Below are 27,565 nucleotides of genomic sequence, written 5' to 3' on the forward strand. Positions count from 1 at the left end.
AGCTCACCAGTACCAACCATTCCCCTGGAGCTCATCAGTAATATTCAGTACCACCACCACTGCTTTCTTTTCTACTGGCTTCATATTAACCCTCCAGAACACTTAAAGCCATGCATGCAGTAGGCTGTCCCCCCAGGGGTTGGAAACGTCCGGTCTGTTAATCTGTCACCATCCAGGCTACTAGGAAGAGTGTAAAGAGGATTAAGACGTTCAATTCCTGGTAGAATATTATCCTTGGTTCACAATGAGTGAAGGAAGGAAAATAAATAAACAGTGAATAGGAATGGATGGGATGCCTTCTGCTCCTGTATATTTTAGGATTTGTCTAATGCCATTGTAGACTATTTATCTTGTGGTGGATTCCAGGAAGACAGTCAAAAACCATGTAAACATTCCCAAATAATATCTGTCTGGTAATTCAATAGCAATCTGAGTCTTAATTGTAAAGTTGAGACACATAGGTTAGATTTGTTTTGTTGTAGTGATTCAGTAACAACACTCAATCACTTCCTAAGAAGTGTTCTTGTCTGTCCCTTTAGTCTTAGATATTAGTAACATACTGTTCCAGTACATAGTGGTTAGTAAAATAAATAAAAAGGAAACATGCTTGTTTTTCACTAAATGGATTCTAGCTAATACAATGCCATTTCAGATGTCACAATCAGCCCTGGTTTACCCTGATTTAGCCCTAGTCTCCATCTGTATCCCCAGTGAAGCTGCAGACAGGCAGCAGATCATCTAGACTAGATCCTTAAGGACAGGGAAGGGGACTAGCTGCCATCTGAAGGGGTTGATCAGCTTGTGCTGTTAACACTGTGGATGGAACACAGAGCTGGCTCTTTACTCTGTCGTACACTGGTTTCTGGATTAGCAACACAAGCCACTTCCACTGTGATCAGTCACTCACACACACAGACACTCGGAATGACTGAAATCCTCTCAACATCACCCATCTGTTTCACTCACTGTATCAGAATTAGGACAATTATTGACAGCGAGCTAGAATAAGTAGTCTTGCTATTTGCTCTATTATGGTTTAGATATTGTCCATAATAAAGCTATGAAAACATTGTATTCTCTTAACTGTAGGAGAGTGTTCAGGTAGCTTAGTGACCAATTCCCTGAGCAGGCCCATGCCCTGTGGCTGACTTCTGTTGACCTGTGTCCTGTTAAGGAGCTACATTGTGTGACCAGTGGGCCACGCTGCTACCTTCCACAGCAGAGATGTTTCTCTAACTGTTATTGAACTGTTTATTGTCAGAGATCTCCAGTCTCTGTCTCTGTCTGAGAACAAAACATCCAATTCAGGTGTGACCAGACCAGACCGACCGTCCGTCCTCCAGGAGGAGGGAGCAGGAGGCTGAGTCTTGGCTGGCTGTGCCCCAGCAGCGGGACACCCTCTGGGGCAGAGTATTTAACGCTCCACCTGCTTATCCATCATGTCCTCCAGGCGCGTCAGCGGACACAGGGGAGGGGGCAGAGGGGCGGCAGACCCCAGCCTCAGCCTCCGGTATCCTGGCTCGGGTCTGTCCTTGACATGGCCCGTGGGACAGGCCTGGAGGACACCTTGGCCCTGCTTCTAGCCCTCAGTCTCCCCCGGGCCGCCTGCACTTTACAGAGCCATATTGATTTTGTGGCGGGGCAGAGAAGTGTGGCTGGCTAGCTAGAGAGCGAGAGAAAGAAAGAGAGGGAGAGAGACAGAGGGAGGAATGATGACAGAGAGAGAGAGACATCTCTAAAGCACTGACTTCTCCTTGACTGCACCTCAGGACGCGACCAGGCTGTCAGAACAACTTGATGGCCCCAGCGCACCCTGCTGAAAACTGCTAATCACGGTCTTTCAATCAATGCTCTCCTTCCCCTCCCTTCGTCCCTCATCCCCCCCCTCGTTCCCTCACCTCTCCCCCAACAAACTGGCCTGTGTCTGAATCCGAATACCTAGGGAATGTGTGTCAGTGTTAAAATGGTCCATTCTGCCTGGAAAACAGCTGACCTCATGAAACCATGTTGTCATTTGTAGGTGAAAACTAAAAAGCTTTCTCTATCGACATAATCGTAATGGAAGTGTTATGGCCTGCCCACAAAATAACAATTAAAGCCAAAGTGGCGAACACCCTTTACTTTTCTGCTTATGTAAGGTAGGGCATACCTCTTAAATATCTGCTCTGCTCTCCTCTCGCTCTCCTCACTCGCTCTCCTCTCCAGATTTGACACCTTGGGTAAAGGTCATGGAAACATCTTTTTCTCCTTCTAGGTGTAGATGAGTGTGAAATAGATGTTGACACCATGGACACATTGAAAAGCACTTAAATGGACAGGCCTTGTATGTGCCAAGATGTCAGTGTCTAGGCTTACCCCAGGTGTATGTGTAAATACTTTGGGGTGATTCATCTTTTTCTCTTTCTTTCTCTCTTTTGCTTTCTCCTAACGCCTGACAGGGTTACACCTGCCCGTGGCTGTGTCACGGATTGGGTTTAACACTGTGAGAGAGAGACAGAGAGAACACAGAGGGCTAATTGAATGGCTGTTTAAACTACTTGACTGTCTTCCATAAAGTGATTGTCATTGTGGGTGTGTATATATTTCTGAATATCAACCAGTATGATTGTCTATAGTACTATGTGCTTTGTGTGTGTGTGTGGGCCTATAGTCTGTTTGTGTGTGTGTGTTTAAATAATGATCCTTGGTGATCACCCTGCCTGCGGTGCTGGTAATGTTATTAGATCCATGTTCTAAACAGGGTGTGAAAGGTCTACCCGGGCCCAGCTCCATGCAGCATCATTTAAATGACTTGGCCCCGGTGTGTTCAGATAGATGGATGGACACATTTTAATATGAATGATTCCACCCCCTCTCTGACCTGCCGCTAAGTGAAGTGAACAATGTCCCCCTTCAGCCCCAAACAATAATTAGTGAGGAGAGTGTCAACGAGGGCTAGTTGGCCATTTTTCATCATCTACCTGAATGGATCTCTACTGAAAATATCTACTCAGTGTGCGTGTGTGTGTCTGCCTCAGTGTGTGTGTGTGTGTGTCTCTGCCTCAGTGTGTGTGTGTGTGTGTGTGTGTGTGTGTGTGTGTGTGTGTGTGTGTGTGTGTGTGTGTGTGTGTGTGTGTGTGTGTGTGTGTGTGTGTGTGTGTGTGTGTGTGTGTGTGTGTGTGTGTGTGTGTGTGTGTGTGTGTGTGTGTGTGTGTGTGTGTGTGTGTGTGTGTGTGTGTGTGTGTGTGTGTTAGAGATAGAGACTACTGAGTTGAGCTGCTGAGGAGGACACAGATGAAGAGACATGTTGGTGATCAGCTTTTCCTCTTGGGCAGGAGGAGCATCGAGGCTCATCATGTTCTACTGGAGCTGTGTACTATTGCAATACCTTTTGACATATTCAATAGAAAAACTATATTTGACACCTACTATTTAGTACATGAGCAGTGACCACCTGATCTGATCAGGATGTAACCAGCTAGTCCTCCAACCAGACAGATGAATATGCATCCCCACCTCCTGGTCCAGTGTGTGGGTGTGGGGTTACACATTATTACTGCCCTGTGTGGCCTGGTTCTCAGGTCACTCTACAGATGTTTCAATCAGTTAACCATTTATTACACTGTTCAGTCACTTATCTCTTACCTCCCATCCATAACCATTACAGTGATTGCTGACCAGTGTGTGGGGTTCTGAGAATGCATTATGCCACGGTTTGTCGGAAACAAAATGTCAAAAGGCAGTTAAAGTTTTGCTTTTCTTTGAATGGATAGTGCTTATTATGTCCTGGGGCCTAAATGTCAGTTAAAACAACCATGTAGCCTAGGGGGGAGGGAGGGACAGTGTCAGTGTTCAAGGAAGTGTGTGTGATGGATTGTGTGTGTGTGTGATGGCACCTAGGTGATGTGTGATCTCACTGTGGTTCGAAGCAGTCAGAGACATGCCCTGTGTATGAGGTAGCTACGTGCTGTTTGTCACCGATGCGGAGGGAGCCCAGGTGCCTGGGGGGGTGGAGGTCCATGGGGCTGGGGGTGGAAGTCCATGGGGCTGGGGCATGGAGGACCTGGGGGTGCAAGTCCAGGGAGCTGGGGGGTGGAAGTCCAGGGAGCTGGGGGTGGAAGTCCAGGGAGCTGGGGGAGGAGGTCCATGGGGCTGGGGAGGTCCAGGGGGCTGGGCGTTGAGGACCTTAGGGGTGGAGGTCCAGGGGCTGGGGGAGGAGTTCCAGGGGGCTGGGGCATGGAGGACCTGGGGGTGGAAGTCCAGGGAGCTGGGGGTGGAAGTCCAGGGAGCTGGGGGGAGGAGGTCCATGGGGCTGGGGAGGTCCAGGGGGCTGGGGCGTTGAGGACCTTAGGGGTGGAGGTCCAGGGGCTGGGGGGAGGAGTTCCAGGGGGCTGGGGCATGGAGGGCCTGGGGGTGGAAGTCCAGGGAGCTGGGGGTGGAAGTCCAGGGAGCTGGGGGAGGAGGTCCATGGGGCTGGGGAGGTCCAGGGGGCTGGGGCGTTGAGGACCTTAGGGGTGGAGGTCCAGGGGGCTGGGGGGAGGAGTTCCAGGGGGCTGGGGCATGGAGGGCCTGGGGGGTGGAGGTCCAGGGGCTGGGGGGAGGAGTTGCTGGGGCATGGAGGGCCTGGGGGGAGTAGGTCCAGGGAGCTGGGGGAGGGGAGGGCCTGGGGGTGGAGGGCCTGGGGGCTGGGGGAGGAGGTCCAGGGGTCTGGGGCATGGAGGGCCTGGGGGTGGAGGTCAGGGGGCTGGGGAATGGAGGGCCTGGGGGTGGAGGTCCAGGGGGCTGGGGCATGGAGGGCCTGGGGGGTGGGGCAGGGGTTGGGGCATGGAGGGCCTGGGGGGTGGAGGTCCAGGGGGCTGGGGGGGTGACTACCCGCTCCTTACTCCTCACAGCAGGCTTGTTGACTCAGGTGTGAACCTCATCCGTTTGGTCTCTCTCTTCACCCCTCCCCTCCCCCGGTCGACGTGGGCACTCCCTGGCCTTCCTGCCATCCTCCTTGCCACTGGCCGCCCCACACCCACTCCCCACATTCTGCGATGGGGTGCCAAATGAAAATGGGGCGGAAGCGCATTTGATGTCTTTGCCTGTCTCCCTGTTTGAGGCCGATGTTCTACAGGAGACTTGGCAAAATACCTGATTCACCGTCACTTTTGCAGGAGGAGACCATTTTCTGAAATCGTTTCACCAATTGTTTGCTTCCTAAACAAAGCGCTCTATTAGGCAGCTAACTCTCAATGCGTCATCGTGGGGATGAGAGGGGGCTGGGGTTGGCTGTCAAGGTTTAAACTCCCCAGGGCTCTCAGTAGAACGCCATCTACTGGTTGGAGGTCTGGTTCCACCTACACCCCGACTTTGGTTCTGATTGTTACAGCATAGCAACCCGAGTCAAAACTAGTCCATTGGGACCCAGGGTTCCTCAGGGTTATGCTGGACCCATGGGGGTAGTCCTCAGACAAACCACCCTCTCAGAGGAAACGAGCTCTTCTCCACTGCCACCAGCAATTTTAACATAGACATGTTATTTTCTTAGTTATTTTGAGCCATAATGATCTAAGCACTGGACATGAATCTACTCACTAAAGTGTCAAAAATGTCAAAAATCAAAAATACCAGCCTTTTGATTTCCCTCTCATGTCCACATCTGAGAGAACAGACCCCCTATTTATGTGATAAACAGTCTGGCCAAGGGGATTTTAATCCCGTCAACAGAGACAGATTAGGAGCAGCATCAGATATATCACTCAGAACAGACGACTGGTTACAGTAAATCATCCATGTCATTGTTTTTATGGGATTGGTAATCTGGTTTCTTATGCTGGGTGGAAAAGCAGCGTCTCTAACTGACAGAGAGCCTTCTCTGATATACAGGGAGATGAGAGGAGAGAAGGAGAGAGGAGAGGAGATGAGGAGAGACAAGAGAAGAGAGGAGGAAATGAGAGCCCATCTGCTACAGAGGGCTAGGGTTGTCTTTTTTCTTGTGGAATTTCTGAGTGGCTTGATGTATTCGACATGTGCATGACAGCCTGGTTGTGTGCGATTGGAGCTGAGGAAGTGTGCTATCCAGCCCAGTTGTGTGTGTGTGTGTGTGTGTGTGTGTGTGTGTGTGTGTGTGTGTGTGTGTGTGTGTGTGTGTGTGTGTGTGTGTGTGTGTGTGTGTGTGTGTGTGTGTGTGTGTGTGTGTGTGTGTGTGTACATGTGTGTGTGTGTGTGTGTGTGTGTGTGTGTGTGTGTATGTGCTCTAAGGTAAAGTTGGCAACGGCCTACCAATCAGACTTGTACACACATACATACAGGAACAACACACGCTGGTTACACACACAGGAAACACACCACACTGCCCCCTTACTCATGCTCACACATCACACAGAAACACTCCCACACTGGACACACACACAGAAACACACACACACAGGTTTAATATCCTGAAGCTTCTGCAGGAATTTGACACCAATGAATGTGTGTCAGTTTGTTAGTTTTCCTCCTCTGCTCTTCTTCTTGGCCCTTTGAACACAGACTGGCCATGAATAGTGTATGTTGTTTTGTGTTGTAGATTCACTCTGTCTGTGGACCAGTTTTCCACTCCTTTTGTTTGTTCCACTCTAAATAGAATAAGTTAGAGTGCCGGCCTGTCTGGAAGCCCATTGTGCATCCTGATTGTGTTGATGTTGGTGGTGTTGTTGTTTGTGTTGTTGTTCATGTTTTTGATGGTGGTGATGTTGTTGGTGTTATTGGTGGTGTTTGGTGGTGGTGGTTTTGGTGTAGTTGGTGGTGGTGTTGTTGGCAGTGGTGGTGTTGTTGGTGTTTGATGGTGTAGTTGATGTTGGTGTTGGTGGTGTTGTAGTTGATGGTGGGGGTGGTGTTGGTGTTGTAGTTGATGGTGTTGGTGTTGTTTAGTCTGCAGATAAAGCTGTAGCCCCCTGAAGGGAAATCTACTAACAACATAAAGCTAATAGGTTCTCTGTCTCCGTCTCCCATACTGACATTTCACCTTTTCCTCTGTATTCATGCACATACCTTTTCTGTTTGTCCACTTTTTGATCCAGCCCTCTTTTGAGTCATTCAGGACACAACCTTTTTAAGCGTACACTTTAATGTTCTTAACAGGACATTTTATTTCACTCTAAAAGTCAGGACATATTTTGGCGGTCGGGACTCTCGCATTCCCCCGCGTCCCGCATGAGGTCTCTGGCATTATTAGGCTGGCAGAAATGTGAAACGCATGTAGTAAATGTCTGGGGATATATACGAGGCCTGCTGTCCTTAAACCTCACAGCCTTCACTCTGCTCTGAGCTTGTTCACTGCTGATGCGGGGAAGCTGTGCGGCAAGGGGTGGGGCGAAGTGCTCACATCGATGTCCACAGCACATTTAAAGGTTTAAAGGCAGGAGCGGGTCACTGACATGGCTCTCTCGCCCGCCGGCTCTCAGCCAGCCAGTGGCTGACAGGGGTGTGGGGGGTGGGGTGTGGGGTGTGTGCACCTGTGGGGCTGTGGGGAGAGAATAAAGGACGGAGGGACGCAGACGGGAGAGATGGATGGAGGGGAGGGGAGGGTTCGGCACTTGTGAAATTTATTTGGGTATCGCAGTTTTACGCTGGTTGCCATTGGATTTACAGGTCGGAATGGAATGTGAGCCAATGAAAGGGCTTTGATCCTTCTACCAGGTTGGGTCTTTATAGGAGGGAGCCAGTACGCAGAACGCAGCAGGGCATTCTTTATAAGGTTGTGAGGAACCCCACTGCAGAACCCAGAAATTATAAAAATGTGAGACGACAATGAAGCTAGGGGACTATGGGATATCATCTGGGGAGGTTGAATTAAATGTGATGCTGATGCTTCACAGTCTCAGTTTAAATGTAGGCTAATGCATTCGTCAACTCCCAAAACCCTGGATTAAGCTCTTCTCTTCTATCGTACATGTCATTACCTGTAAATGCATCATGATGTGTGCATCTTTGCTGACCTTTGTGTACTGACCTGTGTCTGGTCTCCTCTTCTCCAGAGGCGCAGGCTGCTGCAGGAGCTAGGAGACCAGCGCATCCCCTACCTCGGGCCCTCAGACCATGGCTTCCAACAGCTGGTGAGTCACAGTCAGGCTGGTCCAGAGTTCAGACCACTGTTGACCTTCTGTCATCCCACTGCCATTGGTACTAGTCCATACCAAAGCCTTCTGTCATCCCACTGCCATTGGTACTAGTCCATACCAAAGCCTTCTGTCATCCCACTGCCATTGGTACTAGGCCATACCAAAGCCTTCTGTCATCCCACTGCCATTGGTACTAGTCCATACCAAAGCCTTCTGTCATCCCACTGCCATTGGTACTAGTCCATACCAAAGCCTTCTGTCATCCCACTGCCATCGGTACTAGTCCATACCAAAGCCCTCTGTCATCCCACTGCCATTGGTACTAGTCCATACCAAAGCCTTCTGTCATCCCACTGCCATTGGTACTAGTCCATACCAAAGCGTTCTGTCATCCCAATGCCATTGGTACTAGTCCAGACCTTCTGTCATCCCAATGCCATTGGTACTAGTCCAGACCTTTTGTCATCCCACTGCCATTGGTACTAGTCCAGACCTTCTGCCATTGGTACTAGTCCAGACCTTCTGCCATCCCACTGCCATTGGTACTAGTCCAGACCTTCTGTCATCCCACTGCCATTGGTACTAATCCAGACCTTCTGTCATCCCACTGCCATTGGTACTAGTCCAGACCTTCTGTCATCCCACTGCCATTGGTACTAGTCCAGACCTTCTGTCATCCCACTGCCATTGGTACTAGTCCAGACCTTCTGCCATTGGTACTAGTCCAGACCTTCTGTCATCCCACTGCCATTGGTACTAGTCCAGGCCTTCTGTCATCCCACTGCCATTGGTACTAGTCCAGACCTTCTGTCATCCCACTGCCATTGGTACTAGTCCAGACCTTCTGTCATCCCACTGCCATTGGTACTAGTCCAGACCTTCTGTCATCCCACTGCCATTGGTACTAGTCCAGACCTTCTGTCATCCCACTGCCATTGGTACTAGTCCAGACCTTCTGTCATCCCACTGCCATTGGTACTAGTCCAGACCTTCTGCCATTGGTACTAGTCCAGACCTTCTGCCATTGGTACTAGTCCAGACCTTCTGTCATCCCACTGCCATTGGTACTAGTCCAGACCTTCTGTCATCCCACTGCCATTGGTACTAGTCCAGACCTTCTGTCATCCCACTGCCATTGGTACTAGTCCAGACCTTCTGTCATCCCACTGCCATTGGTACTAGTCCAGACCTTCTGTCATCCCACTGCCATTGGTACTAGTCCAGACCTTCTGCCATTGGTACTAGTCCATACCAAAGCCTTCTGTCTATCCCACTGGAGACAGAGGACTCAGCACTTGGAAAGATACTTAGCTCATAGGCAGAACCATAGAATTAGAATAACATGGCTAGTTATACAATATTTATGTTGGCTGTTTGGTCTGTGTACTTGTTCTCCATCAATTGTTTCTGGAGACAGAGATCACTTTACTCATAGCAATCAGAACAACAGCTAATTGATCTGTGTTTGTCTGTGTTCCAGTGGGAGACTAGTTACTCTGGCCTGGCTCTGCGGCGGTCCTGCTCCCTGCCTGAGGAGCTCCATGGTCGGGTGGAGGCTGCTCTGTTCACCCTGCGGCGGAGGGGCTGTTTCCTGAGGGACCTGGTGAAGGTGAGGGACCGAGACGTCTTCACCGCCGTGTCCCGGGTGCTGCTGGGTCAGCCAGGAACCACCTACCGCTATCTGGACACGCGGCTCTTCACCATCCCCTGGCACATAGACGAGCAGAGAGGGACCTGCTGCGACCCAGACCTCAGCGCCGCCTGCAAAGCACTCTGGGAGCTCAACTGCTTCTTTTGCTCTGATGTCGGAGACAGGAAGGAGGGGGATGTTTTCAAGCAGTGCAGGAAAGAGTTGGTTGGTGCTATAGAGTCTAAACCCAGTGTAGAAGGAGACACAGAGTCTAAAGATAGTGAGGAGTCCAAACCCAGTGACGATGGAGGAGACTCGGAGTCCAAGCAGAGTGAGGAGGGAGAGACTGAGTCAAAGCACAGCGACGATTGGGACATAGAGTCAAAACACAGTGAAGAGGAAGGCTCATCGTCCAAACAGGATGCAGCATGGGAGTCAAGACACGGCGACGAGATGGGAGACATGAAGACTAAACAAACTGAATTGGGGAGTCCAACGGCATCAAAACAACACAGTGATGGAAAACATACAGGCTGGAAGCACAGGCCAGCTGGCAGCACAGAGACAGAGACCACAGACCTAGGCCCTCAGGAGAAGCCTGTGGCTGAGCTAAAACACAGTCTCTCTGGGTACCACATTGAAGATGAGGAGGATGAAGACCAGCAGAGTGGCCAGGGATGCTCTAACCTCAACCCTGCTAAGCCATCCTGTCCTGGCCCGACCCAGTTCAACGTCACCCTGCTCAACTACATGGACCCAGCAGTTATGAGCCAGCTGAAAGAAGAGCCATATTATGGGATGGGTAAGATGGCTGTGGGCTGGCACCATGATGAGAACCTGGTCAGCTTATCTCCTGTGGCCGTCTACAGCTACAGCTGTCATGACGACAAAGGTGAGGGTCAAAGGTCATACAGTATAGTTGTTGTATATCACTGTCAGTAGTGGTGGATCCCCGTCAAACTAGACCCAAACTTCCTCAAAAACACCCTTTAGACTCACTTGTTATCCCATTTTTATCACTCTACCCACAACCCCTTAGAAGTAGCTATTTTCTTCTCCACTGTGATGTGATTTTGAGCTACTATCTCTATCAGATGCAGGTAACAGCTAACGTTGTGTATATGGCCCTACAGCAGCACACTTCCAACAGCTATACAGCATTTATCTCAGACACGGCCTCCAGTGAGCCAGCCATCAGATCTATCAGCCTGATAGTGTCAGGGCATTATCAAATGTCATCACAGGCTGCCTCTGTTCTGTTCTGACAGGCTGGGATGCCTTATCTCTAGCAGGGCCAGGGGATGAGGGAAGATCATCAACACACACTCTCTGGGACACATTCAGGGGCTAAACACATGCTGAACGGCACACTACGAAACTCCAACAACTCGCCCAGCCTTATCGCTCAACGATCTGATTTCCTCCAGAAATGATCAATGTGTAATTATCTGATATGGAATAATGAGTGTCTGCTTTGATTACTGGTTCTAGACTGTACAGCAGTATTGAGGCAGTGTTTAGCCTAGATGTTCTATCATAGTGGGTCTCGGCCTGATTTTATAGGGCTGATATGAGTGTACCTTTTTTGAGGGAGTTCATTGCTATTGAATCAGTGATCGTCTAACAACATTCTGATTGATCGATCATGATCATATTTTAAAATCAAATAAAAAATCAAATGCACGATCCCCTTTTCACATGACAATACAGTGCACAACCCATATCTCAGCCGCCTTTGCAGCGGGCCAACATCATTTCATTGGGATTGGCTAAACAGAACCACCTGCTGTAGAGTAAAAGTCTGTGGAGATGATTTGTTCTGACCCTTGACCCCTGGGAACGCTGGCTTCAAACAGCACAGGACCGACCGGCCGGGGCTGTATTCTAGGTAGCCTGTTCTATCTGCAGCTGCGCCTTTCCTTTGTAGGCCAAACTGACCCCACAGCACCAGACTTCACAGGCAAACCTGACAAAGTTTAGCAGCACTGCTCGCTAACCCCGCTGTGCATTACTCAAGAAATGCTATGTTCACTTTGGGCCAGATCGTTCTGAATACTCCCAGAACCACAGAGATGGAATTGTTACCATGCGGAATGTTGTTTTTTTACGAGGGGGCCCATGTTTTTTTGACATTGTTCTCGGCTGCGCCGCAGTCAAAGCCCCTCTCTCTTTCTCAACTCAATAATTGAGCTGTTTTACATCCCAGTCTGGTACGTACAGTAACCAGTAACCTTCTATGCATGTTTATTTGCACGACACCTGTCTTTCTTTGACACGCTTACTTTTCATGTCAGGTCTGGGAGAAGTCTCGTATTTGTCTCTTTTTCCCAAGGCTCTGTCTGGTGTTTCAGAATGGTTTTATTTAGAGTCACCCAGCTGCTCTCATCCGGAGGTATCTGGCTTGGCGGCGGAGTGTTTTCCGTCTGGAAAGACCACAATGCTCTTTACTCCAGCTCCAACACCATTCCATCCTGCGTCCTTTAGGAGCAGTGTCATTAACAGCTCTCTCAGAAAGCGCTGCCTGGAAATGAAGTTACTATTTGTCCTCTGCTGAGCAAAGGAGAAGGTCTGATTTGCCTTGGGGCTGAGAGAGGCCGGGAAGACTTTAGTATTGATTTATGCTGAAGGGTGTGGACCTAACAGGGGCTGGGTAGATCTCGTTTTCTCACCATGCCTCGGATGGAGGACAGACGGGGAGAGGCTGGGTGAGAGGCTGGGTGAGAGGCTCGGTGAGAGGCTCGGAGACTGGCTATGGGAGGAGAATAGTCCCCACTACCCTGTCTGTCTGCTGCCCCTACACACACTAGCTACCTAACATCAAATATTTTTATTAAAAAGGCTGTCCTCTTGTACAGAAACTGTGATGAAGACACAAGTTGTACTGAGAGATAATGTAACAATGTGCCCTGTCTCCTATTGTATATTTGTTTCTGGTCTGACTGACCTAAGTGGTGGGATTGCTTGTGTTTAGCAGGTGTGAGCTCGGAGGAGGGTCCTGCAGAGAAGGGCTGCTGGAGGATTGGTCTAAAGGTGGCCTGGGACATCCACACCCCTGGACTGACCCTCCCACTGCAGTCCGGAGACTCCTACTACCTTAGAGGTACTAGAGAATGCACACCATTCCTTCTACATGACATCTCTAGTCTGTGTGAGATTTACACTTGATGTTCAAGTGTGTTTGGTTTACTGTGTCCCTACTGACCCATAGAAGCAGGATGCACTCCAGACTCTCGCTCTCTTTTTCTACCTCTGTTTTGCTCTCTTTTTCTCCCTTCTCCTTTTCTCCTTTTCTCTCTCTCTCTCTCTCTCTCTTTTATCTATCTCTCTATTTCTCGCTCTCTCATCATTGTGTTAGTCTGAACCCAACCCGACCAGAAGCCCTGTTCTGTTCTGTTCTGCATGTAGCTCGCACTCTGGCCTGCTTGTGTATCTGAAACCCTAAGGTTCCATGTAATTGCAATGCATTAGAGAGGTTAAGAAAACAAAATGTTATTTTGTGAAGTCCTGTGACCCGGTGCTGTGGCAGCGGTGCTGGTGGTGTCTCTATGGAGTGGAGAAGACAGGCAGCGGGCCATGAGGGTGTAAATCAGACCTTAATGCTGATGGCTACAGCAGATGCCTTCCCCTTTCATCTCTGCCTGCTGGGTCGAGCTGCTCTTAGCTTCTACAATACAGGACAAGGCTACACAGCTATTACTGGCTACCTCTAGCTTCACCATCACAGCAGCACACCATGTCCCTCACTGTGTATGGGTTAGGACCTCCAAGACATCATTGTGTGTATTTGTCTGGGATCGTTGGTGAAATATGACTGCATAGTTGTTTTGGACACATACGAACAGACACACACACACAAAGACACAGGCAAGAACATGCAGGAACAGACTCATATTCTACTTCAAAACATGTTGATTTGAGTAGAAACCATGAGTTGAAGTGACCTCTTGGGACATAACCCAGACAGGATGAGATTTGTCACTTTCAGTCCAGGCATGATAACAGAGTGATGGCCTGCTCTAGAAACACCATTGTAATTGGACCTGACTGAACTGGATCAATGGGGATTTATGTTCCAGTTTGGAAGATCCCAACAGGATCACTATGGTACTGTAGCAGCTCACACAGTCAGTCTGTCTCAGTCCTACACCTGGATCAGGTACACAGTACAGACACTAACTACTGTAATCAACCAAGACTACATTCAAGAAACTAGTCCACTCAGTGTTTCTTTGGATGTTATAGCATGCCTCGACAAGGGACAGAAATAAAAGCTACCTTTGTGATGCCTGTTGACTAGTGGCTTTCTGGTGTTTTTTTAATGTTTTATTATTATTTAAAACATTTTGTTGTAGTTTTTGCCCCTTTTTCTCCCCAATTTTGTGATATCCAATTGGTAGTTACAGTCTTGTCCCATCCATCGCTGCAACTCCCGTACGGACTCGGAGAGGCGAAGGTTGAGAGCTATGCGTCCCCCGAAACAGGACCCCGCCAAGCTGCACTGCTTCTTGACACACTGCTCGCTTAACCCGGAAGCCAGCCGGACCAATGTGTCGGAGGAAAGCTGGCGACCGAAGTCAGCATGCGTGCGCCCGGCCCGACACAAAGAGTCACTAGAGAGCAATGGGACAAGGACATCCCAGACGGCCAAACCATCCCCTAGGCTGGGCCAATTGTGCACTGCCTCATGGTCTCCCGGTCGCTGCTGGCTGCGACACAGCCCGGGATGGAACCTGGGTCTGTAGTGACGCCTCTAGACAGTTGCACCACTCGGGAGGCCCCTGGCTTTGTGGTGTTTTGATAAAGAACATGCCTGTGTACCATAATGAACACCATCATTCCTTTTAGGCACCGTTAGTCAGTGACTCAACCTCTGAACTGTTAATGTTGTGTGTGTAATATGTGTGGTTAAAAAAGAACAATGCAAGTCTGACACCGAGCCTGTTGGGTAATACGATTTCCAGCTCCCAACTCACGAGGGATCTGAGAAAGAGTTGACCCAATATATTTAAAAGCCTGCTGCTTCCTGGAAAAAGGAAGGGGACAAGTGGCAACAGTTGAGGGGGTAGAGAAAGAAAGATAAATATTTATTACAGATATCGAGTTTGTCCCCCCAGTGCCATCAGACTGTGGAGGACCAGATTGATGGAGATCATTTATTATTGGATATAAACTGTTTTAAAGACGGGAGTCATTCCCCCTAGAGACCTAATCCTTCACCATCTCATCAGAGGATAACACAGAACAGTGGGGGAACTTGTTTTGTTTGTCATGCTCTTTTTCAGTTCTTTCCCTCACGACCTCATAATAATATCTATCTTCCTAAATCACTTCACTGTTTGCCTTTCAAATCAAAGGCATTAGCCAGCCACACTGCTCAAGGCGGGGTGTAAATATGCACATGTGCAGTGAGTGACAGCTCTGTAATGGCTAAATTAATGATTTGTTGTGGAGCAAATAATAACAGAGCTGGGCGACATCTAAACACACAAACAAGCTTGTGGACTGACGGGACTGATACACTCGAAACAGCAGTTGGGATCGGATCAGGATCTCTGTTTATTGGATAAATGTTTGTTGATATGAGACCTGACAGTGTTTGTTGATATGAGACCTCCATCATGAGGGATTGAATGAGATCTGACAGTGTTTGTTAATATGAGACCTCCATCATGAGGAATGAGATCTGACAGTGTTTGTTGATATGAGACCTCCATCATGAGGGATGAATGAGATCTGACAGTGTTTGTTGATATGAGACCTCCATCATGAGGAATGAGATCTGACAGTGTTTGTTGATATGAGACCTCCATCATGAGGAATGAGATCTGACAGTGTTTGTTGATATGAGACCTCCATCATGAGGAATGAGATCTGACAGTGTTTGTTGATATGAGACCTCCATCATGAGGAATGAGATCTGACAGTGTTTGTTGATATGAGAACCTCCATCATCATGAGTGTTTGTTGATATGAGACCTCCATCATGAGATCTGACAGTGTTTGTTGATATGAGACCTCCATCATGAGGGAATGAATGAGATCTGACAGTGTTTGTTGATATGAGACCTCCATCATGAGGGATTGAATGAGATCTGACAGTGTTTGTTGATATGAGACCTCCATCATGAGGGAATGAATGAGATCTGACAGTGTTTGTTAATATGAGACCTACATCATGAGGAATGAGATCTGACAGTGTTTGTTGATATGAGACCTCCATCATGAGGAATGAGATCTGACAGTGTTTGTTGATATGAGACCTCCATCATGAGGGAATGAGATCTGACAGTGTTTGTTGATATGAGACCTCCATCATGAGGAATGAGATCTGACAGTGTTTGTTGATATGAGACCTCCATCATGAGGGAATGAATGAGATCTGACAGTGTTTGTTGATATGAGACCTCCATCATGAGGGAATGAATGAGATCTGACAGTGTTTGTTGATATGAGACCTCCATCATGAGGGAATGAATGAGATCTGACAGTGTTTGTTGATATGAGACCTCCATCATGAGGGAATGAGATCTGACAGTGTTTGTTGATATGAGACCTCCATCATGAATGAGACCTCCATCTGACAGTGTTTGTTGATATGAGACCTCCATCATGAATGAAGATCTGACAGTGTTTGTTGATATGAGACCTCCATCATGAGGGGAATGAGATCTGACAGTGTTTGTTGATATGAGACCTCCATCATGAATGGACAGTGTTTGTTGAATGAGATCTGACAGTGTTTGTTAATATGAGACCTCCATCATGAGGGAACCTCCATGAATGAGATCTGACAGTGTTTGTTGATATGAGACCTCCATCATGAGGAATGAATAAATGAGATCTGACAGTGTTTGTTGATATGAGACCTCCATCATGAGGGAATAAATGAGATCTGACAGTGTTTGTTGATATGAGACCTCCATCATGAGTGATTGACAGTGTTTGTTGATATGAGACCTCCATCATGAGGAATGAGATCTGACAGTGTTTGTTGATATGAGACCTCCATCATGAGGGAATGATAGTGTTTGTGTGAGACCTCCTATGAGACAGTGTTTGTTGATATGAGACCTCCATCATGAGGAAGTGTTTGTTGATATGAGATCCATGATCAATTTAGTGTCAAATAAATATGAGACCTCCATCATTTGGAATGAGATAGGAAGAATGAGGACAGTGTTTGTTGATATGAGACCTCCATCATGAAGGGAATGGGCAGACCTCCATCTGACAGTTTGTTGATTGTTTGACCTCCATCATGAGGGAATGAGACAGTGTTTGTTGATATGAGACCTCCATCATGAGGAATGAGATCAGACAGTGTTTGTTGATATGAGACCTCCATCATGATAGACAGTGTTTGTTGATATGAGACCTCCATCATGAGGGAATGAGATCTGACAGTGTTTGTTGATGAGACCTCCATCATGAGTGTTTGTTGATATGAGACCTCCATGAGATCTGACAGTGTTTGTTGATATGAGACCTCCATCCATCATGATATGAGACCTCCATCATGAGGAATGAGATCTGACAGTGTTTGTTGATATGAGACCTCCATCATGAGGGAATGAATGAGATCTGACAGTGTTTGTTAATATGAGACCTACATCATGAGGAATGAGATCTGACAGTGTTTGTTGATATGAGACCTCCATCATGAGGAATGAGATCTGACAGTGTTTGTTGATATGAGACCTCCATCACGAGGAATGAGATCTGACAGTGTTTGTTGATATGAGACCTCCATCATGAGGGAATGAGATCTGACAGTGTTTGTTGATATGAGACCTACATCATGAGGAATGAGATCTGACAGTGTTTGTTGATATGAGACCTCCATCATGAGGGAGGAATGAGATCTGACAGTGTTTGTTGATATGAGACCTCCATCATGAGGGAATGAGATCTGACAGTGTTTGTTGATATGAGACCTCCATCATGAGACCTCCATCATAAGGAATGAGATCTGAAGTGTTTGTTGATATGAGACCTCCATCATGAGGAATGAGATGACAGTGTTTGTTGATATGAGACCTCCATCATGAGGGGAATGAGATCTGACAGTGTTTGTTGATATGAGACCTCCATCATGAGGAATGAGATCTGACAGTGTTTGTTGATATGAGACCTCCATCATCAGTGTTTGTTGATATGAGACCTCCATCATGAGGAATGAGATCTGACTGATATGAGACCTCCATCATGAGGAATTGACAGTGTTTGTTGATATGAGACCTCCATCATGAGGGGAATGAATGAGATCTGACAGTGTTTGTGAGACCTCCATATGACCTCCATCATGAGATATGGACCTCCATAAATGAGATCTGACAGTGTTTGTTGATATGAGACCTCCATCATGAGGAATGAGATCTGACAGTGTTTGTTGATATGAGATCATGAGGAATGAGATGACAGTGTTTGTTGATATGAGACCTCCATCATGAGGAATGAGATCTGACAGTGTTTGTTGATATGAGACCTCCATCATGAGGAATGAGATCTGACAGTGTTTGTTGATATGAGACCTCCATCATGAGGAATGAGATCTGACAGTGTTTGTTGATATGAGACCTCCATCATGAGATCAGACAGTGTTTTTGATATGAGACCTCCATCATGAGGATCTGACAGTGTTTGTTGAATGAGATCTGACAGTGTTTGTTGATATGAGACCTCCATCATGAGGGAATGAGATCTGACAGTGTTTGTTGATATGAGACCTCCATCATGAGGAATGAGATCTGACAGTGTTTGTTGATATGAGACCTCCATCATGAGGAATGAGATCTGACAGTGTTTGTTGATATGAGACCTCCATCATGAGTGTTTGTTGATATGGACCTCCAATGAATGAGATCTGACAGTGTTTGTTGATATGAGACCTCCATCATGAGGGAAGGAATGAGATCTGACAGTGTTTGTTGATATGAGACCTCCATCATGAGGGAGATAAGTGTTTGTTGATATGAGACCTCCATCTGAAGTGTTTGTTGATATGAGACCTCCATCATGAGGGAATGAGATCTGACAGTGTTTGTTGATATGAGACCTCCATCATGAGGAATGAGATCTGACAGTGTTTGTTGATATGAGACCTCCATCATGAGGAATGAGATCTGACAGTGTTTGTTGATATGAGACCTCCATCATGAGGAATGAGATGAGATCTGACAGTGTTTGTTGATATGAGACCTCCATCATGAGGAATGAGATCTGACAGTGTTTGTTGATATGAGACCTCCATCATGAGGAATGAGATCTGACAGTGTTTGTTGATATGAGACCTCCATCATGAGGAATGAGATCTGACAGTGTTTGTTGATATGAGACCTCCATCATGAGAGACCTCCAATGAGATCCATCTGACAGTGTTTGTTGATATGAGACCTCCATCATGAGGGAATGACCTCCAATGAGATCTGACAGTGTTTGTTGATATGAGACCTCCATCATGAGGGAATGAATGAGATCTGACAGTGTTTGTTAATATGAGACCTACATCATGAGGAATGAGATCTGACAGTGTTTGTTGATATGAGACCTCCATCACGAGGAATGAGATCTGACAGTGTTTGTTGATATGAGACCTCCATCATGAGGGAATGAGATCTGACAGTGTTTGTTGATATGAGACCTACATCATGAGGAATGAGATCTGACAGTATTTGTTGATATGAGACCTCCATCATGAGGAATGAGATCTGACAGTGTTTGTTGATATGAGAACTCCATCATGATCAGACAGTGTTTGTTGGGACCTCCATCATGAGGAATGAGATCTGACAGTGTTTGTTGATATGAGACCTCCATCATGAGGGAATGAATGAGATCTGACAGTGTTTGTTGATATGAGACCTCCATCATGATGAGGAATGAATGAGACCTCCATCTGATCAGTGTTTGTTGATATGAGACCTCCATCATGAGGAATGAGATCTGACAGTGTTTGTTGATATGAGACCTCCATCATGAGGGAATGAGATCTGACAGTGTTTGTTGATATGAGACCTCCATCATGAGGAAGTGTTTGTTGAATGAGACCTCCATCTGACAGTGTTTGTTGATATGAGACCTCCATCATGAGGGAATGAATGAGATCTGACAGTGTTTGTTGATATGAGACCTCCATCATGAGGGAATGAGATCTGACAGTGTTTGTTGATATGAGACCTCCATCATGAGGAATGAATGAGATCTGACAGTGTTTGTTGATATGAGACCTCCATCATGAGGAATAAATGAGATCTGACAGTGTTTGTTGATATGAGACCTCCATCATGAGGAATGAGATGACAGTGTTTGTTGATATGAGACCTCCATCATGAGGGACAGTGTTTAAATGAGACCTCCATCTGACAGTGTTTGTTGATATGAGACCTCCATCATGAGGAATGAATGAATGAGACCTCCATCTGACAGTGTTTGTTGATATGAGACCTCCATCATGAGGAATGAGATCTGACAGTGTTTGTTGATATGAGACCTCCATCATGAGGGAATGAGATGATGAGACCTCCATCATGAGGAATCTGACAGTGTTTGTTGATATGAGACCTCCATCATGAGGACCTCCATCATGAGGAAAGATAAAGTGTTTGTTGATATGACCTCCAACAGAGGAAGTGTTTGTTGATGACCTCCATCAGTGGGATCTGACAGTGTTTTGGGAGACCTCCATCATGAGGAATGAGATCAGACAGTGTTTGTTGATATGAGAGACCTGAGACCTCCATCTAGTGTTTGTTGATATGAGACCTCCATCATGAGGGAATGAATGAGATCTGACAGTGTTTGTTAATATGAGACCTCCATCATGAGGAATGAGATCTGACAGTGTTTGTTGATATGAGACCTCCATCATGAGGAATGAGATCTGACAGTGTTTGTTGATATGAGACCTCCATCATGAGGAATGAGATCTGACAGTGTTTGTTGATATGAGACCTCCATCATGAGGGAATGAGATCTGACAGTGTTTGTTGATATGAGACCTCCATCATGAGGAATGAGATCTGACAGTGTTTGTTGATATGAGACCTCCATCATGAGGGAATGAGATCTGACAGTGTTTGTTGATATGAGACCTCCATCATGAGGGAATGAATGAGATCTGACAGTGTTTGTTGATATGAGACCTCCATCATGAGGGAATGAGATCTGACAGTGTTTGTTGATATGAGACCTCCATCATGAGGGAAGGAATGAGATCTGACAGTGTTTGTTGATATGAGACCTCCATCATGAGGGAATGAATGAGATCTGACAGTGTTTGTTGATATGAGACCTCCATCATGACAGTGTTTGGAATGAGACCTCCAATGAGATCTGACAGTGTTTGTTGATATGAGACCTCCATCATGAGGAATGAGGAGTGTTTGTTGATGTGATCTCCATCATGAGAATGTTCTGACAGTGTTTGTTGATATGAGACCTCCATCATGAGGAATGAGATCTGACAGTGTTTGTTGATATGAGACCTCCATCATGAGGAATGAGATGACAGTGTTTGTTGATAATGAGATCTGACAGTGTTTGTTGATATGAGACCTCCATCATGATGGGGAATGAGATCTGACAGTGTTTGTTGATATGAGACCTCCATCATGAGGAATGAGATCTGACAGTGTTTGTTGATATGAGACCTCCATCATGAGGAATGAATGAGATCTGACAGTGTTTGTTGATATGAGACCTCCATCATGAGGAATGAGATCTGACAGTGTTTGTTGATATGAGACCTCCATCATGAGGAATGAGATCTGACAGTGTTTGTTGATATGAGACCTCCATCATGAGGAATGAGATCTGACAGTGTTTGTTGATATGAGACCTCCATCATGATATGAGACCTCCATCATGAGGGAATGAGATCTGACAGTGTTTGTTGATATGAGACCTCCATCATGAGGAATGAGATCTGACAGTGTTTGTTGATATGAGACCTCCATCATCATTTGTTGACCTCCATTTGAATGAGATCTGACAGTGTTTGTTGATATGAGACCTCCATCATGAGGAATGAGATCTGACAGTGTTTGTTGAATGAGATCCATGACAGATGTTTGTTGATATGAGACCTCCATCATGAGGAATGAGGACAGTGTTTGTTGATATGAGACCTCCATAGTGTTTGTTGATATGAGACCTCCATCATGAGGAATGAGATCTGACAGTGTTTGTTGATATGAGACCTCCATCATGAGAATGAGATCTGACAGTGTTTGTTGATATGAGACCTCCATCATGAGGAATGAGATCTGACAGTGTTTGTTGATATGAGACCTCCATCATGAGGAATGAGATCTGACAGTGTTTGTTGATATGAGACCTCCATCATGAGGAATGAGATCTGACAGTGTTTGTTGATATGAGACCTCCATCATGAGGAATGAGATCAGACAGTGAATGAGACCTCCATCTGATCAGTGTTTGTTGATATGAGACCTCCATCATGAGGAATGAGATCTGACAGTGTTTGTTGATATGAGACCTCCATCATGAGGAATGAGATCTGACAGTGTTTGTTGATATGAGACCTCCATCATGAGGAATGATATGAGACCTCCATCATCTGACAGTGTTTGTTGATATGAGACCTCCATCATGAGGAATGAGATCAGACAGTGTTTGTTGATATGAGACCTCCATCATGAGGGAATGAGATCTGACAGTGTTTGTTGATATGAGACCTCCATCATGAGGAATGAGATCTGACAGTGTTTGTTGATATGAGACCTCCATCATGAGGGAATGAGATCTGACAGTGTTTGTTGATATGAGACCTCCATCATGAGGGAATGAGATCTGACAGTGTTTGTTGATATGAGACCTCCATCATGAGGGATGGAATGAATGAGATCTGACAGTGTTTGTTGATATGAGACCTCCATCATGAGGGAATGAATGAGATCTGACAGTGTTTGTTGATATGAGACCTCCATCATGAGGAATGAGATCTGACAGTGTTTGTTGATATGAGACCTCCATCATGAGGAATGAGATCTGACAGTGTTTGTTGATATGAGACCTCCATCATGAGGAATGAGATCTGACAGTGTTTGTTGATATGAGACCTCCATCATGAGGGAATGAATGAGATCTGACAGTGTTTGTTGATATGAGACCTGACAGTGTTTGTTGATATGAGACCTCCATCATGAGGGATTGAATGAGATCTGACTGTGTTTGTTGATATGAGACCTCCATCATGAGGGAATGAGATCTGACAGTGTTTGTTAATATGAGACCTCCATCATGAGGAATGAGATCTGACAGTGTTTGTTGATATGAGAACTCCATCATGAGGGATTGAATGAGATCTGACAGTGTTTGTTGATATGAGACCTCCATCATGAGGACAGTGTTTGTTGAATGAGACCTCCATCTGACAGTGTTTGTTGATATGAGACCTCCATCATGAGGAATGAGATCTGACAGTGTTTGTTGATATGAGACCTCCATCATGAGGAATGAGATCTGACAGTGTTTGTTGATATGAGACCTCCATCATGATGGGAATGAATGAGATCTGACAGTGTTTGTTGATATGAGACCTCCATCATGAGGGACCTCCATCATGAATGAGATCTGACAGTGTTTTTGATATGAGACCTCCATCATGAGGAATGAGAGACAGTGTTTGTTGATATGAGACCTCCATCATGAGGAATGAGATGACAGTGTTTGTTGATATGAGACCTCCATCATGAGGAATGAGATCTGACAGTGTTTGTTGATATGAGACCTCCATCTGATCAGTGTTTGTTGATATGAGACCTCCATCATGAGGGAATGAGATCTGACAGTGTTTGTTGATATGAGACCTCCATCATGAGGAATGAGATCTGACAGTGTTTGTTGATATGAGACCTCCATCATGAGGAATGAGATTGACAGTGTTTGTTGATATGAGACCTCCATCATGAGGAATGAGATCATGACAGTGTTTGTTGATATGAGACCTCCATCATGAGGGAATGAATGATCTGACAGTGTTTGTTGATATGAGACCTCCATCATGAGGAATGAGATGACAAATGAGATCTGATCAGTGTTTGTTGATATGAGACCTCCATCATGAGGAGTGTTTGTTGATATGAGATCTGACAGTGTTTGTTGATATGAGACCTCCATCATGAGGAATGAGATCTGACAGTGTTTGTTGAATGAGATCATGACAGTGTTTGTTTGTTATGAGACCTCCATCATGAGGAATGAGATCTGACAGTGTTTGTTGATATGAGACCTCCATCATGAGGGAATGAGATCTGACAGTGTTTGTTGATATGAGACCTCCATCATGAGGAATGAGATCTGACAGTGTTTGTTGATATGAGACCTCCATCATGAGGGAATGAGATCTGACAGTGTTTGTTGATATGAGACCTCCATCATGAGGAATGAGATCTGACAGTGTTTGTTGATATGAGACCTCCATCATGAGGAATGAGATCTGACAGTGTTTGTTGATATGAGACCTCCATCATGAGGAATGAGATCTGACAGTGTTTGTTGATATGAGACCTCCATCATGAGGGAATGAATGAGATCTGACAGTGTTTGTTGATATGAGACCTCCATCATGAGGAATGAGATCTGACAGTGTTTGTTGATATGAGACCTCCATCATGAGGAATGAGATCTGACAGTGTTTGTTGATATGAGACCTCCATCATGAGGGAGTGTTTGTTGATGAGACCTCCATCATGAGGAATGATCTGACAGTGTTTGTTGATATGAGACCCCCATCATGAGGAATGAGATCTGACAGTGTTTGTTGATATGAGACCTCCATCATGAGGGAATGAGATCTGACAGTGTTTGTTGATATGAGACCTCCATCATGAGGGAATGAGATCTGACAGTGTTTGTTGATATGAGACCTCCATCATGAGGAATGAGATCTGACAGTGTTTGTTGATATGAGACCTCCATCATGAGGGAATGAATGAGATCTGACAGTGTTTGTTGATATGAGACCTCCATCATGAGGAATGAGATCTGACAGTGTTTGTTGATATGAGACCTCCATCATGAGGAATGAGATCTGACAGTGTTTGTTGATATGAGACCTCCATCATGAGGAATGAATGAGATCTGACAGTGTTTGTTGATATGAGACCTCCATCATGAGGAATGAGATCTGACAGTGTTTGTTGATATGAGACCTCCATCATGAGGAATGAGATCTGACAGTGTTTGTTGATATGAGACCTCCATCATGAGGGAATGAATGAGATCTGACAGTGTTTGTTGATATGAGACCTCCATCATGAGGAATGAGATCTGACAGTGTTTGTTGATATGAGACCTCCATCATGATGAGACCTCCATCATGAGGAATGAGATCTGACAGTGTTTGTTGATATGAGACCTCCATCATCATGAGTGTTTGTTGATATGGACCTCCATCATGAGGAATGAGATCTGACAGTGTTTGTTGATATGAGACCTCCATCATGAGGAATGAGATCTGACAGTGTTTGTTGATATGAGACCTCCATCATGTTTGTTGGGAATGAATGAGATCTGACAGTGTTTGTTGATATGAGACCTCCATCATGAGGAATGAGATCTGACAGTGTTTGTTGATATGAGACCTCCATCATGAGGAATAAATGAGATCTGACAGTGTTTGTTGATATGAGACCTCCATCATGAGGGAATGAGATGACAGTGTTTGTTGATATGAGACCTCCATCATGAGGGAATGAGATCTGACAGTGTTTGTTGATATGAGACCTCCATCATGAGGAATGAGATCTGACAGTGTTTGTTTTGAGACCTCCATCATGAGGGATAGTGTTTGTTGATATGAGACCTCCATCATGAGGAATGAGATCTGACAGTGTTTGTTGATATGAGACCTCCATCATGAGGGAATGAATGAGATCTGACAGTGTTTGTTGATATGAGACCTCCATCATGAGGGGAATGAGATCTGACAGTGTTTGTTGATATGAGACCTCCATCATGAGGGAATGAGATCTGACAGTGTTTGTTGATATGAGACCTCCATCATGAGGGAATGAGATCTGACAGTGTTTGTTGATATGAGACCTCCATCATGAGGGAATGAATGAGATCTGACAGTGTTTGTTGATATGAGACCTCCATCATGAGGAATGAGAGACCTCCATCATGAGGAATGAATGAGGAATGAGACCTCCATCATGAGGAATGAGATCTGACAGTGTTTGTTGATATGAGACCTCCATCATGAGGAATGAATGAGATCTGACAGTGTTTGTTGATATGAGACCTCCATCATGAGGAATGAGATCTGACAGTGTTTGTTGATATGAGACCTCCATCATGAGTGTTTGGAATGAGAATGAGATCTGACAGTGTTTGTTGATATGAGACCTCCCATCATGAGGGGAATCATGACAGTGAATGAATGAGATCTGACAGACAGTGTTTGTTGATATGAGACCTCCATCATGAGGAATGAGATCTGACTGTGTTTGTTCAATGAAGTAGAATAATGCTCACATTTCACTGATCCTGCTGCTGGACAGAGATTGGTAGATAGAGGACCTGGCAGTCTGTTTAGTTGGTGTGGAGCAGCAAATGTGTTTTTATGGTGCATCAATAAATGAATGCTAGAACATTGGTCGCCACGATTAGCTATTTGTATCTAGCCTCTCAATAACTGCATAACGCTGCAAGATAGACTTGATCATTATAGTCATACTGAGTTGGTGATGCAATTGTTCACCATCTTGCTAGATCCTCCAAAGATGCACAGGGCCTGTTGCATTTATTCACATAGTAATGGAGTCAAATTGATAAATGTAGTTTATTATTATTCAACGTCGTTTCCAGCTACATAATGGTGTTCCCTAATGAATACACCCCATGCCCTAACCTGTCCTGAACCACTGACACCTTGAAACAGGTCACTTTTCAGTGAACAGTGGTGCACTTGAGAGGCTGTACTATTGCATTGTTAACAATCTAATGGCCAACACTTAACATGTTTGTAAAAAATAAATAGATCGTTAGCATAAATATGAGCATTTTTGATAAAAACTAAAAACACCCCCGAAACGGGATAAACCAGTTAATGTGAGGCGTTGCAACTTGTGGCTAAAGCTGGAACTAGGCCATCACACACTTGCCTAAGAATCCAGTGTATCACCAGTGGAGGTGAGCGACTTACAGGAGCAATTAGGGTTATGTGCCTTGCTCAAAGGCACATCGGCAGATTTTTCAGGTAGACTGATGATAACCAGACTCTGGCATCTGTGTTCTTATATAATAGAAGGCGTTGACGTTTGATAGGTTTAGCGATAGAATTGTTAGGTTAGCAAGAAATGTTTGAAACGAGCCATCTGTTTGAGTGGGGAGAAAGGGTCTGACTAGGTGATAACTCAGGCACATCATAACAATGAGACTAAAGTTATTAAACAGACATTTCAATTATACTGTCGATCTTCATTCCACTAGTGGACAAGTGTGGTGTGGTGTCTCGTGTCCTAACAAAGGTTAAAACACAATGAAAACATTTGGCATTTGTGTAGGCCTATATTCATAGGAAATTGTTGTGAACATCATTGCCTCTTAATATTTGGGATAGTTGACTGGTGTTGGTTGTGTGGTGACCGTGGTGTGTCCTCCTCTGTCCCCAGATGACCTGAACAGGACCCATCAGCACTGTGTTCTGGCTGGAGACTCAGCCCGCTTCAGCTCTACACACAGAGTGGCGGAGGTGAGAGGGGCCTGGGGTACACTGGGGGCTTGGAGACCCTGGACTGATTCTAATAATGATTGATTTATTTTATAGGATACCGTATATTCCATTACCTTTCTTTAACAGATTCTACCTTCTAGAATTCCAAGAGGCCCTCATGCTCCCAGAATA

The 27,565-nt window shown here is 45.7% G+C and overlaps 1 protein-coding gene across 2 annotated transcripts in view; it reads left to right on the top strand.

Moving 5' to 3' along the window:
• Positions 1-27,565, top strand: part of LOC127928541 (alpha-ketoglutarate-dependent dioxygenase FTO-like) — a 124,613-nt gene that overhangs the window by 15,187 nt on the left and 81,861 nt on the right. For both annotated transcript variants that reach the window (XM_052515581.1, XM_052515582.1), the window contains exons 2-5: positions 7,980-8,057; positions 9,544-10,591; positions 12,668-12,793; positions 27,333-27,412. In XM_052515581.1, coding sequence (XP_052371541.1) covers positions 7,980-8,057; positions 9,544-10,591; positions 12,668-12,793; positions 27,333-27,412 — 1,332 coding nt within the window. The remainder of the gene's footprint in view (positions 1-7,979; positions 8,058-9,543; positions 10,592-12,667; positions 12,794-27,332; positions 27,413-27,565) is intronic.

This window comes from Oncorhynchus keta, unplaced genomic scaffold (genome assembly GCF_023373465.1).
Source record: "Oncorhynchus keta strain PuntledgeMale-10-30-2019 unplaced genomic scaffold, Oket_V2 Un_scaffold_29659_pilon_pilon, whole genome shotgun sequence".
Classification (NCBI taxonomy): Eukaryota; Metazoa; Chordata; class Actinopteri; order Salmoniformes; family Salmonidae; genus Oncorhynchus; species Oncorhynchus keta.